The 20279-nt window shown below is 38.5% G+C and overlaps 1 protein-coding gene across 2 annotated transcripts in view; it reads left to right on the top strand.

Annotated features, from left to right (window-relative positions):
- TLN2 (talin 2) overlaps positions 1–20279 on the top strand; it is a 113314-nt gene that overhangs the window by 20324 nt on the left and 72711 nt on the right. For both annotated transcript variants that reach the window (XM_050903200.1, XM_050903201.1), the window contains exons 11-22: positions 1022–1098; positions 2754–2934; positions 4880–4993; positions 5654–5762; positions 6462–6670; positions 7511–7609; positions 9988–10155; positions 11666–11960; positions 14272–14438; positions 15541–15669; positions 17221–17334; positions 19239–19352. In XM_050903200.1, coding sequence (XP_050759157.1) covers positions 1022–1098; positions 2754–2934; positions 4880–4993; positions 5654–5762; positions 6462–6670; positions 7511–7609; positions 9988–10155; positions 11666–11960; positions 14272–14438; positions 15541–15669; positions 17221–17334; positions 19239–19352 — 1776 coding nt within the window. The remainder of the gene's footprint in view (positions 1–1021; positions 1099–2753; positions 2935–4879; positions 4994–5653; positions 5763–6461; positions 6671–7510; positions 7610–9987; positions 10156–11665; positions 11961–14271; positions 14439–15540; positions 15670–17220; positions 17335–19238; positions 19353–20279) is intronic.

The raw sequence follows: 20279 nt of genomic DNA, 5'->3' as shown, positions 1-20279 counted from the left end.
TTTTACCATTTTTTAAATCTAGATATATTTTTTTAACTTCACATTACTATGGAAGTAAGGCACAATCTTGACTAGAAATAGGCAGTTTCAGTTCATGTATAAACTCAAACTATGATAGTAAGAACTTCTTTGGAGAAAGCTGGGGGGGCGGGGTGTATGTATGTGCATGAGGAGTTCCCATTAAATGTACCCAAGATTATAGTGGATGTTCCTCTATTTATATACATATATATTTTCAGACTACAAATCACATAACAAGGTGGAAGGCAGACAATATCTTTGCACTAGGTCACAAGTAGAAATAGACTGTTTTTACAAGGCACTACTTTTATGACTTATGGTAGTTTCCTGTTGTTTCTAGTGGTTTAGACTTACTCCCCGTGTGTATGTTTACCTCCCTTATACCACTATAAAAAACGGCCTCAAAAAGTCAGATGTGCAGACTGTCCAGAAGTTTGAAGTAACTATGGTAAAATAACTTGGATACAGTATTAAATTTATCATCTTTACTATGGATATGTATTTCCTAGTGGTAGGTAGTACCATATAGTAACATTTCAGGATGCTAAATATAACTTGTAGCTGAGTTCTAGTTACCTGAGTCAGTCTGACGTTCCTGAGTTAGGAGACAATGGGAAAGGGGATGGTACATGTCCTATCTGTACCAGGATTTGCTGTTGTTGCATATCACTCGGTCCTCGGAACATTTTTTTCTGTGAGAAAAGACAGTATCTCAGCACTTTCTTTATACCTTTGTTCAAAAAGGCACCAATAGGCTTTTTTCCTTTATGCACTTAATCTACCAGGGCTTAGAACCTGCTTTGTTAGATGCTGAAGGGCACCTCTTCTGAGGTAGAGGTTATATTGTCACACATTGCCAAAAAGCATGGTGTTCAGCACCAGACAAGACTCTGCAGATTATTTGACTAGATTTCTGATAGATGGCAAGGAAATGATGGAGACAAAGCAAAAAGCAACACATGGTGTTTAACTTTTTTTTCCCTCCCCCCCACCCCTCCAGAAACAAAGTAAAGATAGATTTGGGCTTGAAGGTGACGAGGAATCAACCATGTTGGAAGAATCTGTTTCACCTAAGAAGTGAGTATATACAACAGGAGGAAATGCTCTTTGAGTGATACATTTTAGCTGTGGCAGCTTTTTTAAATGAAATAGCATAGTTATTGCTGTTAAAGAATTATTTTCTACGGGGTATTTCAATAGAAGGAATTACTATCCCCAGGCAATTCAGCAGGCTCCTGGCTTCATTCGAGGATTGAAGAGCAGGTATTTGTTGCAAAATTGTTGGTTAAGGCAACCAGCAGTGGTACCAGTTTGTGGTAGCTTGACCCTTGAACAAAGGAACTCAGGCTGTAATTCAGTAAAATGCTGGGTATGGGGAGTAATGATGCAGAGCTGAAAATGTTGTATTAGATTTTTGATCTTCATGCAAACATGTAGGATTTACAAGGTTTTAGTTGCTTGTGTCTGCTAGGTCCATGGTTTCCAGTAAATTTGACTCCTGTCGATTTAATTGTACACTGGGTCATGAACAGAGCTGGCTTATTTCACCAAACCACTTCAGACAAACCAATCAGATCTTTGGTGTAGGTAAAGGTAAGATTTTGGTACTAGTAGGTCGGGCTATGGTTCTGATGGAAGAGTAACTGAATATAGCAAAAAGCAGAACTGTAGAGCTGGCCATACTCTTGAAAAGGAATATTAAATCCTTCCTTGCAGTGAAGGAATAGAAGTATGTTTGTGACATTATAAGCTGTAATGAGCCACTCAAGTATTGTCTTGGAACTCTGAGGATGGCAGTGTCAGCCATGTGTATGTGAAAAGTCTATTTGATTTATTGTTAAACATACGGTTTATAGGAGCTAGACTTGTTAGACATTTAATGTGGCCTTATGTGAAATTTCAACTTTTGACGGATCACACATGTTCAGATGTGCTTTCTTTTGACATTGCCTTTTCCAAATCACTTCCAGAATATGCTGTTAGCTAAGTGCTGTGCAGAGAAGCCCAAAACTTGTAATAGATGAATACAAGATTTTTCACAACTGAAATTACTTTTTTCCCCAGCAGAGTGTTGTTGTTAAAGCCAGAATTTCTGTCAACACTTCTAGCTGTTAAAGCTTGAACCATATTTAAATACAAGCAGTATATCTGGCAAAGTGGTTCATGACTGTGGATGACAGTAACTTTATTATTCTTGAAAGTATCCTGCCTTCCAGCCCATTATCTGATAGGCTGCCAGATTATTAGCAAGTACTGTGTGTGCATGTATGTATAAAGAGGGAAGAATGTATGTTAGTTTTTATCCCAAATCTAGAGATGGCTTGCAAAAGGCATCTCCACAGGGTTCATGCTTCTGTTTTCTATTGATCAGCCTATGATACAACTGAAATAAAGCAGTTGTTATGCCATAAACCTTGTTCTGGTTCTGTCTATCATGCATCTTAAAGGGGTAAAGCTATTGTACCACACATACCAAAACTGCACATTGCCTTCTTTCCTTGGTGCCTGCTCATTAGTGCTATTAATATTTGATCTGCCAAAAGCCCCAGATTAATTTTTTTCTAATATGTTAGAAAATGGTTAGAAAGAAAAACTGTAAAGTTTTCCAGCTTCTCCAAATGTCATGAAATGCAATTTAAAATCCTAAAGGAAGAATATCTGGCAGAACTTGATTTGCAGGAGCTAACTAATTCTCTCTGTTGGATTTTTTTTTTTAAATTTTTTTTTTTTAGATCTACCATCTTGCAGCAGCAGTTCAACCGAACAGGGAAGGTGGAGCATGGCTCTGTGGCACTACCAGCTGTTATGCGTTCAGGGTCCAGTGGCCCAGAGACTTTCAACATTGGCATAATGCCTTCTCCCCAGCAACAAGTCACAATTGGTCAGATGCACAGAGGACATATGCCCCCGCTTGTGAGAAACCTCCTTGTTTTGTATTTGAAACTTTTTTTTTTGCATTTGAAACTTGTCTGTGCTGCAAGTAGTTAGAAACAGCATGTTATACATATTACTAAGAGCAGGAGGAGGATATCGAGTGTGACTTCCTGGCTGTCCTACTGAACGTAAGTTTTGAGCATCCCTGAAATGTTTGGGGTATCACATTTTGACTTATTTCCTCATTTTCTTTAAAGCAGGCTCTTCCATCCTTCTCTTTACTTCTAAGTAGTTAAACTAGTATTCAAGGGTTAGAAAAAAAGGTTTAAAGACTGGCAAAAGTAAGCAATTTTAAGAAAAAGGCTTACCTTTAGCTTATCAGTAGCCCACCAATTTAGAATTTTTTAGCAGGCTTAAAGCTGATGCTGAGTTTTCTCATTTAAATTGAAAGACTATCAAAAGCCCTCAACAGGCTGTAGAGAACATGGTCAATGCTTAAGATCATGACATACCACTAGAAGTGTAGTATGTGCAGTGGGTTGACCTTGGCTGGTTGCCAAATGTCTACCCAACTGCTCTTTCACTCCTGCTCTTCAGCAGGGGGGAGAAAAGAAAGAAAAAGCTTTATCTCAACCTATGTTGAGATAAAGACAAGGAGATCACCAATTACCTTCATGGGCAAAACAGACTCAACTTGGGGAAAATTAATTTAATTTATTGTCAATTAAAATAGAGTTGGATGGTGAGAAACAGACAAAAACTAAAACACCTTCCCACCACCCCCTTTTTTACCCAGACTCAACGTCACTCCTTCGTTTCTGACTCTTCTACTCCCTGCTCCCAAGTGGTCAGTTTATAACAGCCCCCCTCTGCTGCTCCTTCCTCCTCACACTTTTCCCCAGCTCCAGCGTGGGTCCTTCGTATGGGCTGCAGTCCTTCAGGATAAACTGGCTCCAGTGTGGGTCCCCTATGAGCTGCAGTTCCTTTCAGGAGAGCCTGCTCCAGTGTGGGTCCTCCATGGGCTGCAGTTTTTGTCAGGACCCTGCTCCAGCGTGACCTTTCCATAGGCTGTAGTTTCTTTCAGGGAAACATCCACCTGCTGCAGTGTGGGGTCCTCTGTGGGCTGCAGGGTGGACATCTGCTCCGGCATGGCCCTCTCCACAGGCTGCAGGGAAATACCTGCTCCACCTGGTCTCTCTCATGGGCTGCTGCAGAATCTCTGCTCTGCTGCCTGGAGCACCTCCTCCCCATCCTTCTCAGACATTGGTGTTTGCAGGGCTGTTTCTTGAACTTCCCCCCCCCTCCACTGCCATGTGATGTTTTGCCCTTTCTTACCGATGTGTTCCCAGAGGTCCCACCAGCTTGGCTGCTGGGTTCAGCTGTGTCCTGCAGTGGGTCTGTTGGAGCCGTCTGGAACCAGCTTTGCCCAGCATGGGGCAGCCCCTGGCCTCTTCTCACAGAGGCCACCCCTGCAGCCAAAACCTTGCCACAGACACCCAATACAGTCAGCCACCCTGCTTTGCCTAAAACCCTTCAGTCTTCTGTTAGCTTATGCATATTGATGGCAATTCAGTTTTAGAATCGTCCTTGATTACATTGGTAGGCTGTTCCAGAAAATCGATAATGATATCCTAGAAGCAAATTCAGTTTTCATGTTCATGTTCCTAGAATGCAAGTCAGTAAGACAGCTTGGTGTTTTTGTGTGTGTCTGTTGGGCATTGTTTGATCTGCAGAAGTTCAGCATTTTGTAAATGTGTGCAAGTACAGAGGAGTATAAAATGACATAGGCAGAATTAAGACTGTGTGAGAGGAGTGTTAGAGAGCTTTGCCCTCTCCATTGCACCAGGTAAAAGCTAGATATCTGAAATGGCCTGGTGTGATTGTTGGATTGTTGTCACTCACTGTCTCTTCATGCATATGTAACATCTGCTTGAAGTGCCATTTGGAACATAGCATACAGCCATTTCCTTGTTTTGCCTTTCAGACCTCAGCTCAGCAGGCCTTGATGGGGACTATTAATACCAGTATGCATGCTGTTCAACAGGCACAAGCTGACCTCAGTGAAGTTGATAACCTACCACCTCTAGGGCAGGACATGGTGAGTTTTTCTAATACCTCATAGAAATGGATCTTAATGCTTTGGGTTGTTTACAGATCAGTTTAGTCATTGTCCCTGGATCTGAAGTGGTATCACTAAAGCTTTTAAAATGAGATAAAAATTTTGTGCTCTCTTTAAGGAATTCATGTACAGTGTTCCACCTCACTCTAATCAGTCTTCTGAGAGTAGATGTAGCAGACTTCCTTGCGTAACCGTGCCTGGAATCCTATTTGTTTCATGTGCATATGTACAATTAAATGCAAACTATGGGCAATATTTATGGTGGGAGTGACTGCCTCCCGGACACTTGAGAAATAAGAACAAAATATGATTCTGTCATTCCTGATCCAGGTTCGGGCAGGAGGACAGATAAGAGACTATTGCTTATGGGAGGACTGTCAGTCAAGAGTGTTTAGCCTTCATGGATGCGCTGTTTATGGCATTTACCCTAAAAGAGCAGCTGTTGAAATGTGATAGCAATTCTGTAGTGAATGATTCAGCAAAAGAAAATGCTTGCTTTCATATTTCACTTTAAGGGCTTGGTTGTTGTCCTTTGTTTCACTTTTAAATGTTCATGAAGGAACAAGAGTTTTACTTAATATCTCCTCTTAGAGAACATCCCTACAATCCTTAATTCTTGTTTTTGTTCTTGCTCTTCAGGCATCAAGAGTATGGGTTCAGAACAAGGTTGATGAATCAAAACATGAAATACACTCTCAGGTTGATGCTATCACTGCAGGAACTGCGTCTGTTGTTAACCTTACAGCAGGTAAATTTCAAAGGGAAGGTTTTCCTTGCAGTCTCCTAGTTATTTGTCAGTCTAATTCAAGTAACATAGGGACTGAGTATGGGGCAGCTGGAGAAAAATTTTCTTCAAAATACCCCAATAACTAAGTGCATTGATGCACAGAACAAGCTTTCTATCCTTCCCAACACAATTTTTGTATCTTCAATTTATCTCTTACACTAAAGGTACCACCGTTGATGAAGACAAAATGTAGCTTGCTTATTCAACAAAGTAAAGTAGAGATTGTTTGCAAGGTTACTACAAAAAAGCATTATTGATCTGACAGTTGTTAGAGATTATGTGTTTATTGACAGTGTTTTTTTTCTTCAGCAAATTACAAGTTGAAGGAGCTGTGAGTGGCTTAAAGGGGTCAATACTGTGTTACCTTGTGTTCTTTCAATGTTGAAAGGTAGCTGAAACTGTGGACCTCTCAGCAAATTGCATTGAATGAAGAGAAATTCTACTAGAAGATAAATTCTTGTAGAAGAAGAAATGTAGAAATTGGAAAAATTATTGCAGTCTAATTTTTTTAAAGTGACAATGAAATTACTTAGTAGGCATTGCTTGGCTATCTTGAAATGTCTCTTTTGTCTCTCACCAGAGTGTAGCTCGTGGTAGCTGCCTCTTTTTCCCTTTTAACCACTAAAGCATTCTGATTGTGAAAAAACATTTGCTCTACAGGGGACCCAGTTGACACCGATTACACTGCTGTGGGATGTGCAATTACAACCATCTCTTCCAACCTCACTGAGATGTCTAAAGGTGTGAAACTGCTTGCTGCTCTCATGGATGACGAAGTTGGAAGTGGAGAAGACCTCCTGAAAGCTGCTCGAACATTGGCCAGTGCTGTCTCAGACCTGCTGAAGGCTGTGCAACCTACTTCAGGAGAGGTGAGTAGATGGAAACTTCTCAGGTTCCCTCTTTGAAGTGCATGGCTTTGGCTTTTTTGAGACATGTTAGCTTCTAAGCCTCACCTGCTCAGTGCCACATGATGTCCCCTGTGCAAGCAGTTCTTTTGACTACTACTTATTCCTTCATCTGTCTCTGTCTTTATGCCTTTAAGTCTTGCACCTTGATATTAGAATGTTTTGTGTTATACGCAGAGGTTAACTGATTTGTGTAATAAATAGTTAATTTATCTGGGTACTGTATTCTCTTTCAGAAACAAATTTCAAACAGTACTATGACTCAATCTAATAGGAAGTGGAGAGATACTCATTTGTGATTTTTTTTCTTTACTGTCTTTGTCTACTTTGACATATAAAACGAGAAGTTAATCCCTCTGTTGTAGTTTTCCAGGAATGAGAGTAGTACTGACCAGGAGAGACTATCTTGATCAGTTTGTTATGAGTTGGAGTCTGCAGCCAGTTTGCCTTAGATCTATTCAGGTATTTGTGTTTTGAAGAACCTGAAATCTCCTGATGTTTCAGATCAGTTGGCATATTGACTGTCCATCCTTAATTATCCTTGGAGTTATTACAACAATGTCTATTCAAGTTCTTCAAAATTCTTTACACGTTCTCTGGGAGCACTTCAGATGAAACCCGTGAAATATGGATGTGCAGTTGTGCATGTGGAAAAGTAAAGATTTTTCCAAAGTATTTCTGTTGCGTAATTTTTTTTTAGCCATATTGATTGCACGCTAATACAGAAGTTCCTTGAGGAAATCTAAAATTCAAGTAAAGCTTATTTTCTTTGAATTAATGTGTTTCACCGTTGTATTTTTCTAGCCTCGACAGACAGTTTTGACTGCAGCTGGAAGCATTGGGCAAGCAAGTGGGGAGCTACTGAGACAAATTGGAGAGAATGAAACAGATGAAAGGTTCCAGGTAATGAGCGGGTTGCTTGTCACTGTCAGAACTGTGCAGCTTTCTAATGAGGCCACTGCATAAAACCAGGCTTCCCAAAGTGCGGTTAGGAAATGGTAGATTTGAAGTTTCTTAATGCTAATTGAGGTTAATCCATTATGAAATTGTTTTTAATTACACAATCACAGAGTGCTAATTTCATAGGAACCCCTACTTCATTCTGTGGATCATACAGATGCTTTCTTGCTTCATGGAGAGCTGTTTGCACTGTACTCCCCTCAGTGTTTCAAATGCATGGCTCATGCTATGTACGTACTGGTTAGACTCTTGCTTTTCAAATTCTACTCTGCTTTTTACTTTCACCACTACATTCATCACTGGCTTCTTTTATGGTGACTTTCACTATCTCAGTGTTGCACAGATAGTATCTTTTATAGCTTTCCTGTAGGATGTGGAACTGTCATTCCATTTTACAGATGGAAAATTCAGCGTGGAAGTCCAGAGATCTGCTAATTTGAGATACTCTATGACCTGTTGATCTCTCAAATTCTTGACGTTGTGTCATGCTTGATGTGTTTGAATCACAGTTCCCATTTGCTTCAGTTGCAACACAGTGCAAGTTATATCACACAGTGCCAAGTCAGACACAGAAAATAAGGAACAGCAAACAACTTATTTTTAAAAACTCCGCCTATCTTCACTAAGTACACTGTGTCAGATGCAAGATTATAATGGAGTTTTCCAGAGATGTGCGTAGTCTTAATCAATTGTTCTGAATGCCATAGGGATTTTGTGGGAAGCAGTGTTTTAAAACTTGCACGTGCACACAGACAACTTCAATCCTTGCCCTTCCTTGTGTTTCACTGTCTTGGCAAGCTAATGACCTATTATGCCATGTATTTATGAAGAATGAATGAATGTTTATTAATAAATAACGAGTATTTCTTCTCATTAAATGTACTGATTTTCACATAAGTGTTTGCTGTGTCTGTATGTATGCATGTAAACCAAAAGTTTACACAATGTTCTAGTAAACTGAGAAGAAGAAAATTATTGTATTACAAACATAATTTCTTTAAGATGATTAGTGTTATCGAATCATAATGCCCGTATGACTTAATACCAGTGTTAGCTATTAGCAGTTTAAAACCATTGTTCTTAAATGCTCTGTTAAAAACATGTCTGGATTTTTTCACTCAATGCCAAGAACAGGTTTGCACCAGAACGAAGGGGAAGTAATTTACAGCAACAGATAGACCTCTGGAGTGCACTGTATGCAAGATGTCTGCTAATATAACTTACAGGCCATTTTAAAACTCTTGATCCACTAGTAAATCTGTCTGCAAGTTTCATCAGAGTTCTCATTTGTATTCCTAGTAAAGTATGTATTGCAGCCCTCTCTTTCTTGGCTAAGAGAAAGAACCTAAACATTCTGATAAGTGCTATGGAGTGTTGGAGAAGGTGGGTAAGGAGAAGGATGGTTTATCGTGCCTTCATATCCTAAAAACAAAATGAAAACTAGTGTTCTTAATTTTTGAAATCCAAGGTTTTCTTTCTGCTGTGAAGTTAAAATTATGCATAAGTGTATCTGTAGTATCTTTTTACAGGAAAGCCAGGTCATTTTAACAGTACAGGCATTAGGAAGACTCCATGCCACTAAAAAACTGAAGTATACAGAATGTAGCATTTTAAGTGGGGAAATGAGAAGAAATTTTCTGAACTTTTTCATTGCAGAAATTAACGCATAAGTGTGTGTTAATTTCGCAGTTTCAGAGTTAACGAAATTATTTTTGTACGAGGGAAAAATGTTCTGGAATTAAGAGCCGTTTGAGTTATATTTTGGAGCAGTAAGTTATAGGGCTATATTTACATCATGGACAAGGAAATATTGTGGTTGGAAATGGCATTTTCAAAAATGGAGAGGCAGTTGCCGTTAATGTTAAGCATAATTAAGTACTTGAATTTAGTATTAACTCAAGTACTGTCTGTCCTCAACAGTTTGCTCCCTGAGGTTGTCATCCTTATTGCAGATATTTATCGCATGTTTAGTGGTGAACTCCAGATGTTTTTGTACTACTAGTGTATTCTCAGGAAGTGAAGATAAGCACATTGCAATTTGGGACATAGATTTGTTCTTATGGACTCTGAGCCAATTAAAAATTTGACATTCCATACTCATTCAGTCCAGTAACTTAGTAATGTGGATGGAGAAATGGTTGTACTGAGAATGGAAAACTATCAAGTTTTCTGAGTAATAGCCATGTTTGCTGCTTTACACGAAACAAAAAGTTTAAGTTTTGATACAAGAGAACTTCTTACCTTCAGGAGACTTGATCTTAATATAAACAAAGTATATACTTTTTTGTTCATAAGGCTGAGTTTTCCCTTTATTTTACCAGGACGTTCTGATGAGTCTGGCCAAAGCTGTTGCAAACGCTGCTGCCATGTTAGTGCTGAAGGCCAAGAATGTAGCACAGGTCGCTGAGGATACAGTCCTGCAGAACAGGGTCATTGCTGCTGCTACACAGTGTGCACTCTCTACTTCCCAGCTTGTGGCTTGTGCGAAGGTGAGGCTAGCAGTTTTTGTGAGGTGGCAAGGCATCGTTTTGAGTGTATGCTTCTGTGTATTTCCAACAGTCTCAGGTGATATACTGTGTTAATATCATAGCTCTAGATTTGTGCAATGTCATAGTTGTTGATTAATAAATTGACACCAATAACAGTGGCAATCAGGAGCCCAAAGGATGTGAGGTATTGCTGTAATCTCCAGAGAAGGTTACATAGATAACAGAGCCCATCTGATGAATTACTAATATTGATAAAATTAAAAAGTAAAAAATATTAGTTCAAGAACAACAGCTTCCCTGGGTGCTATGTAAGTTTTCTAATAAAGCCTAGAATTAGGATGGGTTCACCTCATCTAAAGCTAAATAGTTAAATGTTGGTATTCTTGCTGAAAATAACATCAAGTTGGTGATCATTAATTTTAAATATATTTGCATTAATTTACAGTAGCCCAGCCATTTTAATAGATCGTTGCTTTTGGCCAAGGACTGATTTTCAGTCTAAGCAAATTACAATGGAGTTGAGATCAGACCTCAAATTCTGAAGTCTGCAATCAGAGCATTACATCTTCTGCAGCCTTTTTTGTCTTAATAAATAAATAAATAAAATAGTCATTTAATTTTAAAAATTAAACAGTTCACATTTCCTACTTGGATGCTGCTTTTGAAGTCTGCAGTGTCGTCTTTTGCAGGGAAATGGGTATTAAACTGTTGTGAAACATCCAGAAGGTTTATGTTAAAATTAATAGCCAATATTAGGTATTAAATTTTTAATATTTTCTACTTTATTTCTCTGGCTGCAAGGGCTTTTTGTGATGCCTATATATGAATTTTCATTATTTGGACTTGATGTTCTTCCTGCCTGTGCATTTCTTCAATATGGCATAAGACACCCAGTGGCATCCTGTTTTCCTCATAAGATATGCGCAGTTTTCCCATTGCTAAAAGCTGTCCGGATATGCCTGAACAAAATGGGGGAGGGTTGTTTCTAATTTGTAGATTACAGGGTTTATTACTGGTCTTGTGGCTTCAGAAGTAGAACATTGTTTGGCTTGTGCCAAGCACTACTTTTATTTAAACAAACAAACAAAAGGCTGATATAAAAGGCTTTACAAGACCAATTCCAATTAAGATTTCATTTTATTTGGAATTCCAGGGTACAGGAGTTTCCCAGTGGACGTAGTTACTCTGGAGGAGTTTGGCCCATGCCTGCCCTCCACAACCACTGTCTCGTGTTTTCTCAGTTCAGTAGCTGCTGAAGAAGCATGAAAAAAGGTGGGGGCCTCTGTTCTCAGAATCTAAATTGAGATTAAATTAACGATATGCAGAGCCCAGATTCCTAATCTAGATGTCTGAAGCTACCTATTTAAATACTCACTTTCAGGGTTTTCTGTCTCAGGAGAACAGATAAGTTAAAGATTAAAAACTAATGTAGTAGATGTTTCACTTGTTAGTAGTTACGAAATTTGCAAATAAGCCTTTTCTGAATGCTTTGTGTCCTTTCCCCATGCAGGTTGTGAGTCCCACCATCAGCTCTCCAGTGTGTCAGGAACAGCTGATTGAGGCAGGGAAACTGGTAGATCGTTCAGTGGAGAACTGTGTAAGGGCCTGCCAGGCTGCCACAGATGACACTGAGTTACTGAAGCAGGTCAGTGCAGCTGCCAGCATTGTCAGCCAAGCCCTGAATGACCTCTTGCAGCATGTCCGTCAGTTTGCGAGCAGGGGAGAGCCCATTGGACGCTATGACCAGGCTACAGATACCATCATGTGTGTCACAGAGAGTATTTTCAGTTCGATGGGAGATGCTGGTAAGTTTCTCTAATAGACAGTAGCTTTCCACGATTCAGAGATGTGCACGTTTCAAATAATGCAAGTAAAAAAACTTTCTCTGAAGTGTACTGTGCTTCTAGGCTAGTGCTGTCATGATGGGTAGTCATTCAAACCATAATATTAAATCAGCAAAATGCACGTAGCTGTGTACTAAATAGAATGAATATTCTGTGAAAACAATCGATATCATGCTGAAGGATCACTGTAGTATTTTGTCTATTTTCTACCACTGCTTCACTTCACAGAATTGTGTAGCGATTTCTCATCTCCAAATATGAAGACAGGTACCTGGGCAAATACTTCCCAGTGATTGATTTTATTATGCATAGATTTTGTTGTAGGTTTTGAAACTTAGTTCTGCTTTTTCCTGTGACACTTCTAAAATGGGCGGCTTCTAGAACCAACCAAAACTTGAGATGCCTAACATTTACCTGATCCAATATGAAATTTTAGTAAAGAAGCAGTAAATTACTTAGAACGGTGAAATTTCAGTAGTTATAAATGTTATGAAGTAGCAACAGCATGGAGGGGCAGTATCAACTTGAAATCAAGACAATTCATAGAAAGTTTAAAATGGGATCAGTTTTAAAAAGCAGTTACAGTAAATAGTATGGGTTTGGTCTTTTCTTTCCTGTTATATAAATGTAAGGCCAGGAAAGAAAATATTTCAGTCGCAGTTGTATTCATGTTACAGTTGATATGAACAAACTAATCTTTTATTGTAGAGTTCTCTGAGTTGTTACATTTAAGAGTTAAAACTTTCAGATGTTTCTTTTTTTTAAGGAACTGTCATTTCAGCTGTGCAGCACTCTTCTACAGGAACATGTGCAAGGAAGTAATTAGTGAAATTCTCAGTGTATTTTGACCCTAGAATCTTCTTTATGAGAAATCTGGGTGATTAAAAGTTTTAGAAGATGCAGGAATGTTTGCTAAACCACTCTTAATCTTCAAATTGAAAGCTATGAAAAAAGTTTTCTGATGCTCCGTAGCTGTCCTAAGGAATTTAATTACTGTAGATGTGCCCAGGAAACCATGTCAAGTTTTATGTTTAGCTGTCATTTGTGATTCAGCTTCTGTACAGAAGGATGCAGTGAAAGATGATCTTGGATAGCATTTATTTTCTGTTCACAGTCAAATATCTTGTTGTGCAATACTTAGTTTTTAGTAGAAGGCATTCAGGTTCCAGTCTGTTTCCAACTTATCATTGCACTCCTGCGGTCGCAATTTTAACAGCAAAGAGACTTTGGCTTGTGACTGCTGTATTACTGCCCAAGCAGGTTATTCTTTCTGTTTGATTTACCGGCTTAATACTGTAAGAAAGGGCATTTAAAGGGATTTTTCTCAAGTGGAATATTTGGACTGGGAGCTGAGTTAGCCATTATTGGTAAAAATTTGAATTGCAAAATTGCATACTGGGAAATAGTTGATAACAGCTAGAAAACTTTAATTTTTTTGCCTATGCCTGATCAGAGGAGCCTGGTAAGAAGGCATTTAATTCTGAAGCCCACAAGTCACCTTTACACATGAGAAAAATGCTGCTTTGGTTTTCTTTCCCATGATTTTTTAAGAGTATTTGAAAAGAATGAGGCCTTAGACCCAAACACGTCTTACTTGACTTGATAACCTACAGAAAGCCAAAGGCTTTATGGGTTCAAGTCTATTATGAAGAAGTTTAAGTGTATGTTTTAGTGACCAAATGTGAGTTTGCTCTAGAAAGGGTATGTATCCACTTCAGAAGCATTGCTGTTTCGTCACTGTGCTTCACCATGACCAGAACATGACTCCAGTATCTTAAATATACACCTTATTTTTGGCCAAAACCACCTAATTGGTGCTGAGTCTCTTCTGCCAGAGTTCTTAATTTAGTTTATATTAGACAGAAGATAATTCCCCAAAAGAAGAATAAGTGAAAGATGGGTGATTTTTATTAAGAGTGAAATCTTGGCTATAATTTGAAAACAGAATTTTTAGTCTTCACTGCGCCAGGAGTTTCCGTGAACTGTATAGTCAAAGTTACATTAAAGTATTGATTTTTGGTTTTTGTCTTGTTGTCTAGAATGCAAATACTACATTTTTTCTTAATCTCCACTGTAGCTGTTTCCTTCATTTAAGTTGCGATCCAAGATTTTTTTTATGAAGCTTCTAGGTTATGAACTATTTGTGTATCATTTTCAAGTCAAAAGAATACTTCAGCAAATGTAACTTTATTTTCATCTTGTTGAGATGACTTTTGAAACCGAAACTGAAATGCAGAGAGAAGGAAAGTAAAAATATAATTGTACACCACAGGTGAAATGGTGCGGCAGGCCAGGGTGCTGGCTCAAGCCACTTCTGATCTTGTCAATGCCATGAGATCAGATGCCGAAGCAGAAATCGACATGGACAACTCTAAGAAGCTTCTGGCTGCCGCAAAGCTCCTGGCAGATTCTACAGCTCGCATGGTTGAAGCTGCAAAGGTACCAGCAAAATGAACTAACTGTCAGCTTAAAATTGTATGGTTATACACAAAGAATAGATGGTACGTGGGATATTATAGCTAGGATCTGGCTGATAGTAGAGACGGTTTTTCTTATCCTGTACATGTTCAGCATTTAATGACTTATCCTAGGTACATTCAGAAAAAACAATTTATTAGTTACCTGGGGGTTTTTGCCTTTAAAAACCCTTCCTGCACTGCTTTGCTCACCTGTGTGCAGGGTGGTCATGACTCAAGCCATCTAAGGCAGTTACCACCAGGCATAACCACTGTGATGCAAAGTCTTGTACCAGTCTAGCAATACAAATGGAACAACAAACCCATGGCAATCTCTTACAAGTATCTGTTACAAAAGCCGCTAACAAAGCAGCTCTGCTTCTGTTTGTCTTAGGAACAGTTTCCTTCACCTGGGGAATCTTGCCTGTGTCATGCCTCTCACAGGAGAGGGAAACATCTAACCTTTTCTTTCCTTTCTGTGCTAGAAACCTATTTAAATCCACTAGGGAGGAATACGTTCTTTGAATTGTTTCCCGGATCCTGCACTTAAATGATTTTTACAGATCAGGGCCAGCCATTCTGCTAGGGCTCTAGAAGGCCCATATGCCTGGCTACAGAGCGTATCCTTGACTTCCCATTACTTTCTCAGACTCAAATGGAGAAAACCTACTGTGTTAAATCTCAAGGTTTTCGCTGCAGTTACTGAAAGGCATATTGAATTGGGAATTTTAAAAACTGTTTTTTTTCAAAACCTACATTCATCAAAGTATGTTATTACAGATCATAGTGGAAGCAGTTTACAAAGGCTTTTTTCCCAAGCACCTAAAGTAGTATATGAAGCAAATGTTCAACTCCCTTCCTCAAAGTACCTAACATGTACAGTATCAACCTTGCACTAGCAATAAATTTTCTGCTTCAAAGTCTAGTAACATTTTAATGTTATTCTAACTTTGCTTAAGATAATGTAAGGAAAATAAAGGCTGATGTAGCAGATGCTGTCTGGAACTAAAGCCTTGATATTCTTCTGCATTTTCTCCAGCAACTTTTACTGAGGCTCATGTTTTTTGCTCTGAAATTTTGTGCAGGGAGCTGCAGCCAATCCTGAAAATGAGGATCAACAGCAGCGTCTGAGAGAAGCAGCAGAGGGACTGCGGGTTGCTACAAATGCTGCTGCACAGAATGCCATCAAGAAGAAAATTGTCAACAGATTAGAGGTTGGAAACTAGATATTGTGGAATTTTCAGTTTACTCCATTTCGATAATTAGTATCTGTAGATAATTTCAAGCAAGTAGAAATGCATATTTTGGGAAAAGTACTAAGCATAGAATGATAGCACTGTAAGCTCAGTTCCAGACTACAAGGCTTGGAATTAGAGATGCTAGTATATGATACCATAGTCCTCAGAAAATTGAGCAACTTGTATCACTGATGTAGTAAAGCAGTGTAAGAATTTGACTTAAAGGTGTTTGGTGGCTTAGTCATAAAATTAGAACAGCTGAGGTTTCAAACAGCTGAGCTGAAACTACTTTGTTACTGTTTTAATTTATCTGTATGATCTGTCATTTACATACAATATCTCTTGGTGGTTTTACTAGTATGTTTGCCAGAGTTTCATGTAAATTTCTGTACAAAGATATGTTGAATTGCAGCATATCCAATTAAACTGCTAAGTTATTCAGAGAATCAAAGAAGCAGAAATGAAAGTGAAAAGATACATCATGTCTGGTAGCACAGCCAAGGGGGAGAAAGGCGATTCACTGTGCACGAAGGATAAAATATCTCTGAAGTTTGTCTTGTAGGCAAGGTTTGAAAAAAAGCTTTGCGTAATTCCTAGTTTCCAACTGTGGTTTTACAGTGGTCTGATTCAAGTGCAATGAGATTAGACAAACAAGGAGATCTAAGTAGGTAACCATGTTCCAGAAGTGCATTTAAATTACTGTAGCTGGCTAGAACCAAAAATCATGAATATTTCAGGAAATAAAGGCTGATGTCTCAATTTTCTAATTGCATGCAAGAAAGCTTTCTAGAAAGAACATTTTATTTGTTTTGCTGTTATAATATATACTGCCTTAGAAAGGAGTGAAATGTGTTATGACGAGAATGAACTTCATGCTTGGTTGTATTTAGTGGGCCAGTTAAAGAAAAGTATTGTACGATATGTTGGCATACCTTGGATAAATTGTTGAATTTTTAACTTTGTAATAGGGAGACATTGATAATAACACTCCTAGATATTTGAAGAAGGTCTTCTACGAGCTTTTAGACTCAGTAATACCAGTATTTTGTGCCTCTGCATCATTTTAGTATCTTTGCTTTTGCCGTAGAGCAATCTCAGTAGAAGCTGGCTCCCTTGAGTCTTTGGTCGGAGGTGCTAATGTAGCAGTGTGAAGCACTATATGTACTTTGCCTGTTTTCTCTGGCCTTCTTTGTAAGGACCTAATTGATCAGATCATTTCTGCTCTCTGTAATTGACAACTTCTGGCCATATTGCAACCTAAGCTATGGAGGAGTAAGAGCTTAGAATCCTTCTAGTTCCACCTTTTTCTTTATTGGCAAGTCAGAGATGGATAACAGTGTTCAGCTCATTTTCATCTTGAGAGAAGAGCAATCCTGAGTTTCCTTAAGACAAATTAAATTAATCAAGGGATATAATGTACTAATCTGTCAAAGTTGTTACTGTCAAAGTGACCTATAATATGTGTTTCATCCTCTGAATTACTCAGACTTTTACCACTGATTTAACTCTGTTTCTTTTTCTCCAAAGATTGCAGCTAAACAAGCTGCAGCTGCTGCTACTCAGACTATTGCAGCTTCTCAGAATGCAGCTGTTTCAAATAAGAACACAGCAGCCCACCAGCAACTTGTGCAGAGCTGTAAGGTAAACATATCACAACCCACTGACAAATAACTCTTGAACTCTGCTTTATGGGGAACTGAAGATCACCTTTATAATAATACTGTTACAACCTGAAAAGGAGGTTTAAAAAAAACCCAAAAAGCAACCAAAACCAACACCACACGTATTCATCTGTATAGATTCTGGAGAACCTTCATTTATTGTATTATCCATAGTTTCCATGTGTTACTGCATGGAGAGCTTTGAAAAGCTGAGCAACTACTTGGCTGTTACAATACCCCTGCAAACATCTTACTAGAAAGGATTGACAGGCTTATATACCTCAGCATGTATCTGTTGAGTAACAACCAATTCACCTGAAGCAAGTGCTTTAAGTGAAAGTTTTGCTGCAAATCAGTCAGCAGTACTGTATATGCAGAGGTATGCTAGAAGCACTGTGCAGAAGGGTCCGGTTGCTCAGAAACTTATGTACTGGCAATAAGTCTTGGCCACGTGTTCAGTGCACGAGTGTGCTCTTCAGCAGGTGAGTAGCTCTATGATCATCAAAACAGGCTGTTGAATGATACATGCAGTGAAATGGGACTGAGGTCTGCTATGGAATAAAGGTAACCTTTGAATTTTCCACAAGGACGGATGGAATAGCAATAGTGATTTATACTATAATGGAGTGAAATCCTTATTTAATGTATTGGTTATATAATTGCTTATATAACTAACAATACTGATAGTGCTATTCTGATGTTCAGCCTACAAGCAACTGGGGCCTTAAGTGTTACTGTAAAAAATAAGTTATAGACCTTACTATGGGGTTAACATTCCTAGCTTTAACTTAAAGCTGCCAAGACCACAGATTTCAAGGTATACCTGAAGTCAAGCACATTTTTATAGTTCTGAGCTAGAATTCAGAGTCTGGTGAGAAGCTGTTCTCTTTTATGTTTAAGCTACATTTGGCAGCTTAATTTCTAGCTCTGACTAATGTTGCTTCAGGGTTTTTAAAGTAATTGCATTTAAACAAAAAATTGAAAAAGACAATAGAATGCAAAAGAGTATTCTTCTGGATGGAAGAGCAGTTATGTGGGGAACGAGAACAAAACCATTAAAGAAGGCATCGTTAAAAGCTGCGCTAACATTCAGCAGTTATTTCTTGTCACGGTGGTAATCCTAAGAAATGTTGGAATTAAATAAGGTAGCTCAAGTACATCTCAAAATTGTGTTGTAGGCAGCTGCTATTTCAGTATGAATTAAAAAAAGCAAGCTGATTCATTGTATTGTTTACAGTTCATTCTAATTTGATCTTGATGATGATTTATTAGATAACAGAGAAGATCCGATACCTACTTTTTACCTTTTTTGGGGAAAAAAAAAATTAGCATTGCACTGCTGAAGTAAGTGTTACTGTGAAATGGATGGACATGGAGCATGAATCTGGGCAGTCCAGGAATAAAATTTTAGTAATACACACTTCAGAATGCTCCAGCCGTACTATAAAGTTTGTATTGTTAGAAGTCAAGGAAAAGTAGGCTGAGGTGCTTGTGTGTAAAAGACAATGTTTTTCTAAAAGCAAGACATTCTCCTGAAAAATCTGTCACCTCCACTACTGGCATTTGAACGTGCAAAGGAAGTAATTCAAAGTACTTTGTGTACATAATTTTGCAGAGAAATCTTAGATGGGTCTTGTAGGGTCTTTGAACTAATGAGTAGCTTGAATAAAGATCTCTTAAGTAAAAGTAGAACATCTCTGAAAAATCTTGTGTATGAATTCAGTTCCATGGAATCCTAAATGAATTCTGTGAAGGCACAAGAGTATTGTACCTGTGAATACTACAGGTTGTCTTTAAGGGAGGTGGGGAGAGGGCTTGCTTTAGTGTCAGAGGGTTTGGGGTTTTTGTTTATCTACTAAAAGCTTTTCCCTTTGTTTATTATAGAATGTTGCAGACCACATTCCTCAGTTGGTGCAGGGTGTAAGAGGAAGTCAAGCTCAGGCAGAAGACCTCAGTGCCCAGCTTGCTCTAATAAATTCCAGCCAGAACTTCCTTCAGGTGAAGTGAATCAATCACTGTAGTAGATTCCATCAGAGCAAAAAGCATTTTTTAGTGCTGTATGTTTTTATTTGTGATAAATAAGCAAAAAAACTGTTAAGAACCATGTAAAGTTCATCGCTGACTGTGAGCCATAGCTAAGGAGAATTTAGTTCCTCGGGTCAGATGGCTGAAGTATGTTGAATCTGTGTAGAGTGAAAACTGCCAAAATTGAGGATAAAAGGAACAAGAAAACTAAAGTGTATGGAGAAGAAACATTCATTGCTGTAGCACTTGCCTTCTGGGAAAGAGTTTAAGGAACAAGATTGAGAGAAGTCAGCATTTTTCTAAGCAGAGGTCTGAATATGTGAGATGCTGTTGTAACCTTTCTTAGTGAAGGTAAAGTTAGTGTTGCAGCAACAAGTTCCAGAATTCTTCACAAATAAAAGGGAACATTACCATGTTTTTTTAGATACTAGCCTGCATACGTAATGGATCTTGATTGAAGTTTTGAACAAAATACAAAATTTGACTCTGTGCTTCTTCCAAAACATCTTAAAAAAAAAAAATAGATAAAATATTGAGCATTGACAACAAAACTATTGGGTTTGTTGTTGACATTACAAGAAACAAACAGAAGAAACCAACTCTCCATGTAATGACATGATCGTTACTTGGCACCACTTGGTCCTGCCTTAAATGTGGTTGCTGTTAGCAGGTTCTTTATGATCCCATGTAGGCAGGGGTATCGCAAACCATGGTCTTGCTCTGAGTATTTTGCTATATGATTCCCTCTGGAGTCATTAAAATGATCCATCTCCTCTCTGGCTGTATGTGTGTACCATGGTGATGGTGAGAATCAGCAAAGTATTTTAATTGTATTAGCAGCAAACCCTGTGAAGAGTCATTGCTTGTATTACAGTTTTCAATTTATATAATTTTGGCAGA

This window comes from Gymnogyps californianus, chromosome 11 (genome assembly GCF_018139145.2).
Source record: "Gymnogyps californianus isolate 813 chromosome 11, ASM1813914v2, whole genome shotgun sequence".
Lineage (NCBI taxonomy): Eukaryota > Metazoa > Chordata > Aves > Accipitriformes > Cathartidae > Gymnogyps > Gymnogyps californianus.
Note: the sequence above shows the minus strand (reverse complement) of the source record. Positions and strands in the feature narration are given on the sequence as shown.